Source organism: Mauremys mutica, chromosome 1 (genome assembly GCF_020497125.1).
Source record: "Mauremys mutica isolate MM-2020 ecotype Southern chromosome 1, ASM2049712v1, whole genome shotgun sequence".
Classification (NCBI taxonomy): domain Eukaryota; kingdom Metazoa; phylum Chordata; order Testudines; family Geoemydidae; genus Mauremys; species Mauremys mutica.
This window is the reverse complement of record NC_059072.1, coordinates 101559244-101566665: the sequence shown is the minus strand read 5'-3', so window position 1 is coordinate 101566665 and position 7422 is coordinate 101559244. Positions and strand designations below refer to the sequence as shown.

General features: G+C 46.7%; 1 protein-coding gene across 1 annotated transcript; it reads left to right on the top strand.

Moving 5' to 3' along the window:
• The first annotated feature begins 4799 nt into the window (after positions 1-4799).
• Positions 4800-6927, top strand: ASCL1 (achaete-scute family bHLH transcription factor 1). Its single transcript, XM_045014989.1, has 2 exons — positions 4800-5708; positions 5958-6927. The coding sequence occupies exon 1, from the start codon at positions 5069-5071 to the stop codon at positions 5690-5692; it is 624 nt and encodes a 207-aa protein (XP_044870924.1). The 5' UTR covers positions 4800-5068; the 3' UTR covers positions 5693-5708; positions 5958-6927.
• The last annotated feature ends 495 nt before the right edge of the window (positions 6928-7422 follow it).

The following is a 7422-nucleotide window of genomic DNA, read 5'->3' as shown; positions in this document are numbered from 1 at the left end:
GATTACTTTGTATCATTTCTTTGTTTGTTTTTATTTAGGAAACAGGTAGTTATGTTAACCTGGCACTGTAAACATGCAGCCTGGGGAAGCGATATTGGTAACACCAAAAAACCGTGTTTCCCCTATGTTAACAGGATATGTCAGAAATGGAACTCCAGCGCCCAGAGTCTACTGTTGCACACCTGTTTATCCATCTATATTGCCTCAGTAATTCAACCACTAGGATTTCTAGTTGCCTTCATCTATATCGAGATAAAATACACTGACAATATGCATTTAACTCCACTTCACCCTCCGAGTCAGTACAAGTCTAAAGCAGGACAAAAACTACAAAAATTAAAACCAAAAGAATATAATGCCATTGTATAGGTCATTTGTATATCCTCTGCTTGAACAATAGGTCCAAGTCTGGTTACCCTATTTCATCTTCCATATCTAGAGAGGATGAACGATTAAGACTAATCAGAGAAAAGACAAATAAGAGTATACATGACCAAGATACATAAAATAATTAATATGACATACAGGAGATCTTTTGGGCAGACCTTTTTATCTTTCTCATAAGGGCAAAGGGACATACAATTAAATTTAAGGCAACAAATTCAAAACTGATCAAAGGATTATTACACTATACATAATTAACATGTGGAATTTACTGCCACGAGACAGTATTCATTATTTATTACTATTAATTATTATTTATTTATTGATGTAACCATGGTAATGCCTAACAGCCCCATTTCGGGAAGACATGAAGAGCTTACACACTGATCCCATGGAGTCATTTCCAAAGGGGTCTTCACCTCCATTCAAAAAATTTTAGGGGTCCGCAAATTAACAATTTTTGAAAACCACTGATTTATATGGACAATATGAACACTCACATAATGATAAAAAAATATAAGGGATATCAACCCTCCTGCTTTGTTGCATAAGCTAACCAGGGAGTTCAGAAGAACTTTCCTCATGGGCAGATTTTTACATAACAGTCCCATTATAGGGCTTCTTTACCTTTCTCTGAAGTATGTGATGCTTACCTCTGTTTGAGGCAGGATACTGGACTAGTCTAACCCACTGTAAAAATTCCCATGTTTACCCATAAATTGTTCAGCAGCAACAATGGGAAAGTATAAATAAAAAGTACATGAGGCTGAGCTGAATTTTTAGTTTTTGTTTTGTTTTGTTTTTAATAAAAAGCCTGCCAGAGTGCAGCAGAGTCTTTCAAACAATAGAACAATATTTATTTCCAATTCAACTTTTTGAACCATTTCCTCCATTCAGCTAACTGGCTTTAGTGTGGGTGTAGAGGTATTGGTTAATACCCTGACTCCACTGAAGTCAATGGGAGTTTTGCTACTGACTTCAATGGAGCCAGAATTTCACCCATTTACTTTAGTGGAGTCACACTGAGGTAAACCAGTGTAAGGTACTGGAGAAAAAGGCCCTTCATCTATATCCAGTGCTTGCTTTTGCAGCAGATGTACAATCAGGGTTTCACAAATTAAATAGATAGACTATTTACAAAGAGAGGTGAAGACATAACATAGAGAGGCCATTATTTTGAGAGAGCATTGGTAAAAACCTTAAACCTGGAGGAAACTAAACCAATACTTTCATGTAAACATGTAGTAGACACAAAGGCACTAACTAATTTGTCCAATAAAAGCCACAAAACCATTATCCTCATGCTGCTCGGGACAGGTGGCAAGAGTCATAGGTGGATCAGAATTCAGGACCATTAAAGACATGGCTTTTTCAATAATATCCATAGTGATTTCTGTTTAGCTGGGTATTTTCAGTTAAATCAGTGGCAGGCCATGTCTTCATAAACATAGCCATGCCTCCAGTGAAAGGTCAAAACTGCAGGCAACACTTTTTATTTGGAGTCTGAGCCTGGACCAAAAGCAAACCAGTCTCCAGTGCAGTAGCAGTGTCTTACCAGAAAACCATTAGCCCGGGATTATACTCTCTTAAATCCATCCCAGTCAGAGTGTGCTCTAGTGGTTGAGGGCAGGGAACAAGAAGATAAGATCCAGGAACCTGGTCTACACTGAGGAAATGTCAGTTGAACTATCTCCATCAGCTTTAAGCAATTTAAAATCCAATTGGAGCCACAGAGTAGACCAGGCTCCAGGTAATCTGAACCATGTGGTTTTGAAATGGTATTGGATCAACTAAAACCAATTCAGGCTGCTTAAAGCAGGTCTATGGTGCGTCTCCAACTGGTTTTAGAACAGGTTTAGCTGAACCATTTAAAAAACCAATTATAATGTTGAGGGGCATTTTCCCTGTGTAGGACATGCCTGGGATTTTCTTTCTGGCCACTGATTCTGTCTGGGCAAGTCTCCTTACCTACTTCTCAAACTGGTAATGTCATACCTACTTCACAGGAGTATTATGAAACTTAATGGAAGCTTGCAAAGCACTTTGAGATCTGCATAGGAAAGACACTATATGAGTGAAAAACATACTATTGCTACTTATATTTATTATTTAACCAAACATTGCCAGCAGAATAAGGAAAGTTCTTTAGCATTCATTTGCACAAATTGATTAGTCTGATTCATAAACTGATTTTTAAAAATAAATCTTATATGGGAATGCCCCACCATCAACACAGTACTATTTGTTAATGCCTAGCACTTTTAAAACTAGGCTGGACAAAACAATAGATAATCCATGGTAGAGAACAATCCTGCACTGGAAGGGAAGATGGAGTGGATTATTTACTTTTTTCCATGTCTTATTTCTATGATTAACAGTGTTCTAGCTATCAGTGAAGTCAGTATAAAACTCCCATTGACTTCAATTGGAGTTTCAATACTGTAACTATTGGGGAGTGATTTTTCAGGTGCTCTCCTTGCTGGACAGAGCTAATGCTCCTTCACTGGCTGGTTCCCACCTACAAACTCCCTGGTTCAGAGGGGATAACTACTTTTGAAACTGAAAATCTTATTGTTGCACATGAAAAAAAATATGTAGGTTATGTACTATCATCATCATAAAATAAGAATTAATACTTAGCACTTATGGCACCTTCCACCCAACCATCTCAAAAAAGAGAGAAAGGATGGTCTTGTACATACCACATGGACTAGCACACAGGAGATCTGGTGCAGTCCCTGGTTCTGGCATAGGCGGGCTGTCTGCAAGCCATTTAATTTCTCTGTGCTTCAGTTCCTCATCTGTAAATTAGAGCCAATAAAACGTTTTATCTCCAGTCCTTTGTCTCTCTTGTTTATTTATGCCCCAACTCAGGAAAGCTCTTAAGCATGTGCTTAATTTTAAGCACATGCTTAACTCCCATGGACTTTAATGGGATTTATGCATGGGATTAAAAGTTGTCCTGAACAGTGATGCTTTCCTGAAAGGGGCCTTAAACTGTAAGCTCCTCAGGGCAGGCACTCTGACAAAGTGTTTGTACAGCACATAACACCATGGAACCCAGATCTTGTTTGGGGTGTCAGAGTGCTACTGTAATGCAGATAATAATAAATGAAGAAAATGTTTGACAAACATTACTGATTTAAGCCTCACAATACCCAGTAAATCAAGGAAATATGATCAGGCATCTTGACTTTACCCGAAGACTTAAACAAGCCAACCACGTCCCAATCCAGCAGGCTGGGAAATGTTAGCTCTCTCTTTGTGTTTATTCACCCCCACTCCCACTCCGGGGTCTTCTTCCATCCCCCCCGCAACTCTCTAATATTGCTTGCAAGACCCTTTTTTTTTCTGCGGGGACGCTATCAGCATCTCTGTGCAGAACAACGGACACATCCACGCCAACAGTTTCTCCTTATTTCTTTAGAAAAACATTGATAAGTTTCCACACTCCTCGAGGTGCTCAGCGACCTTGGACTTTCACTGCGCTCCAGGAAAGTGACGGGTGCTCAGCATCTCTCAGGATCGGACTTTCCACCTGCCTTTCTTCTTTCCCCCACGCCTCTCTCTCCAAACCCCTCTCTCTCCTAAAATCTAGTATATTTCAGTGGCGTCCAAAGGCGCGCCCCTCTCTCCCTCCCCAAACGTCTCTATTTATGGGTCCCCGATGCTGCTAGATCTGCCATGCGTTTTCCTGCCCCACTTTAATCTGCAGCGACCGCTTTAACCCTGAGCTTAAGCACGGCAAATCGTCTCCTGCTTCGCCAGGAGAACAAGCCTCTGTGCAAGCTCATAGCTTGGGCACCTTGTCGGGGCTGGGTGAGATCCCCCCGAGCTGCCTGCCTCCCCTTCTGGTTGGGTTTGGGGCTGGTCCCAGAAAGACCTCCCGCTTCTCTGTGCGCCCCCAACCCCGAGGCTTGCCTACATCCCCCAGCCCATCAGCGCTTGCTCCAGCCTCTGGGTCTCTTCCCAACCGAGCGCCCCCCGCCCTCCCCTTGCAGCTCCTTCCCCAGCCCAGTTGTTTATTCAGCGGCTGGGAGAGCGGCACGCGCCTGGCGCACGCACTTGCAACAACAAACCCGGGAGGGGTAGGGCTGGCGGGGAGAGGCGGGTGAATGAATTGGAGGCCGTGCGGGAAGGGCGGGGGGGGGCTGTTTCGAGCGGAGGCGGGGCCGGGCCGGGGCCAGCGCGTGTGTGCGGGGCGCCCCGTGTGTTGTGGGTTTTTTCTCCCCCCTTCCCCACCCCCCCGCGTTGAAAAGGCGGCCGCGCTCCCCGGCCACTCACTGCAAAGCCGGGGAGCGTGGACGGCGCAAGGTGCAGAGCGTGTGGGGAGGGGGAGGGCGGCGAAGGGTGGGGGGGGGACCCCGCAGGGGGAGTGTGTGTTGGGGGGGGGAGGGGGAGAGGCCGGCAAAGCCCCGGCCGCCCCTTATAAGAGACACAATCCCCAGCCGGCGGTTTGCAAAAGGGGCCTTTGCAAGGCAGGCAGCGCACACGCGAGCGCCACGAGCCTCCCCGCAGCCCGGTGCGCAGGGGGGCCGAGGAGGGGGGCAGAGAGGGAGAAAGCGCCGCGCTCTCTCCGTCCCCCTGCGAGTCCCGCCGCCGCCTCAGCAGCAGCAGCAGCAGCAAGCGGCCGCCGCGCGCCCGCCCGCCCCGCGCGCCCCGTCTCGCCCGCCGCTGGCTGCCAATGGCCAGCGCCAGCCCTGCCAAGATGGACAGCGGCGCCAGCCAGTTCCTGCAGCCCGCCTGCTTCTTCGCCGCCGCCCAGAGCGTGCCGCCGCCGCCGCCGCCGCCGCTGAGCCCGGCCGGCCGCCAGCCCTCGCCGGCCAGCAAGGCGGCGGCGGCGCCCAAGCCCGTCAAGCGGCAGCGCTCGTCCTCCCCGGAGCTGATGCGCTGCAAGAGGCGGCTCAACTTCAGCGGCTTCGGCTACAGCCTCCCGCAGCAGCAGCCGGCGGCCGTGGCGCGGCGGAACGAGCGGGAGCGGAACCGGGTGAAGCTGGTGAACCTGGGCTTCGCCACCCTCAGGGAGCACGTCCCCAACGGGGCGGCCAACAAGAAGATGAGCAAAGTGGAGACGCTGCGCTCGGCCGTCGAGTACATCCGCGCCCTGCAGCAGCTGCTGGACGAGCACGACGCCGTCAGCGCCGCCTTCCAGGCCGGGGTGCTGTCCCCCACCATCTCGCCCGGCTACTCCCACGACATGAACTCCATGGCAGGCTCCCCCGTCTCCTCCTATTCCTCCGACGACGGGTCCTACGACCCGCTGAGCCCCGAAGAGCAGGAGCTCCTGGACTTCACCAACTGGTTCTGAGCTCTGGCTGCAGCAGGTGGGTTTGGCTTCTGCGGGAGCCGCTCTCGGGGCGCTCCCGGGCAGCCGGGGGATCTGTTATTACCGGGATCCGCAGCCTGGGGGTGGTATTGGGGAAGGGAGGGGGGGTCTGTGCAGCCCTGGGAAGGGCTCAGTGACCACTCGTGAAGCTGCGGATGAGCAGAATTCCGCCCCCGCCTAGATCTTGCAGATGGTTGTACCTAAGAGCTACCTTGATGCTGACTCTCTCTCTTGTTTGTTGTTACAGGACTGTTGCAAAAACAAAATGCATTTTTTCCCCCAGCGGAAGGGGAAATACATAGCACACGAGGAGCTTGTCTCGCCTCTCCAAGAACACTGAAGCACTCACTGCCTTTGCACTCCGGTCAGTTTCACAAGACCAAGATGGATCTGAAAGCTGCGGGGACCACGGCACGATGAAGCATGTGTCCTCAAAAACATGTGTCATCCTATCCATCTAAGGAAGAGCACTGCCTAGCCTCAACATAGAGAGGGGCTCTTTCCCCACCCCCCACCCCCACTACAGTTGTAGCCCTTAAAGACTGGTGTTCATTACACTATGGCCACAGTTAGTTTCCTAACGTTTGTGGAGATTTTGAAATTAAACTATGCTGTACTCAAAGAACCCTCTAAAGTCACCCCTCCCCCCACCACTTTGACTTTTTCCTACCATTTTCATCATCGAATGCTTCCAATCCTTTTTTTGTGAATTTTTTATTATAAGAAAATCTATTTGTATCTATCCTAACCAGTTTGGGGATATATTAAGCTATTTTTGTACATAAGAGAGAAATTTATAGAGGTTTTTTGTACAAATGGTTTAAAATGTGTATATCTTGAGACTTTTTTAAAAAAAACTATGTAATGCTTATTACCTCTTGATATTTAGACATGTAGTCAACATTACCTTTACCTTACAACTGCCATTTTTGTATGTGGTTTTGTAAAGGACTTGGAATTCCTCCAGATGTACTTTAGCACCAACGTGTCTTACTTTATAGAAACTTTGTTAATGTATTAATAATGTTTATTAAACAATGTTCAAAGTGAACAAAGTTTATGCAGCTATTGTCCAAACACCAAAATGGTAGCCATTTGTTTTTATATGCTGCCTTTTGAAAAAAGAGAAAAAAGGAAGAAAAAAGCCCTTATACCACTGCCTTTTCTTACTGTTTTATTACAAACTTACAAAAGTCCTGTATAACCATGTTTTATACAAGCTAGTTTCGTAATAAAACCTTTTTTAAAATTCAAGTGATCAGCTGCCTATTGCATGTAATTTTATTTCTGCCACTGATAACTATGAATGTAAAGAGAAAAGTGTTACGTGATAACATGTCAGAGATACGTTGCATATGGAGTATTTGTATGTATGCTGGATGTAACATATATATGCAAAGATACAGAGGTATTACAATTGTTTTCTTGCCCTTCTATGTTGCAAATGTGTATCCAAACCAAGAGGCTCCGGGGTGATTAATGGCTTCATTGTCCTTCATGAAATCACTGCACATTAAAGAATTTCCTAAAAGAATGAACCCTAAAAAAGAGGGCGCTCCATCCCACAATTTCACTGCTCTGACCGTCCTCTCACCGCCTCCAATGAAACAGGGTAGAGGAAAATAGGAAGAAACGTATAGTTAGAGCCACCGAAATAGACAAGCTACATTTTTGGTGGGCCTTTTATATATTTATTTTAGACAAGCAATCAA

Excerpts from the sequence above, each read along its gene's own strand:
- ASCL1 (XM_045014989.1), top strand. The coding sequence starts at position 5,069 with ATGGCCAGCGCCAGCCCTGCCAAGATGGACAGCGGCGCCAGCCAGTTC.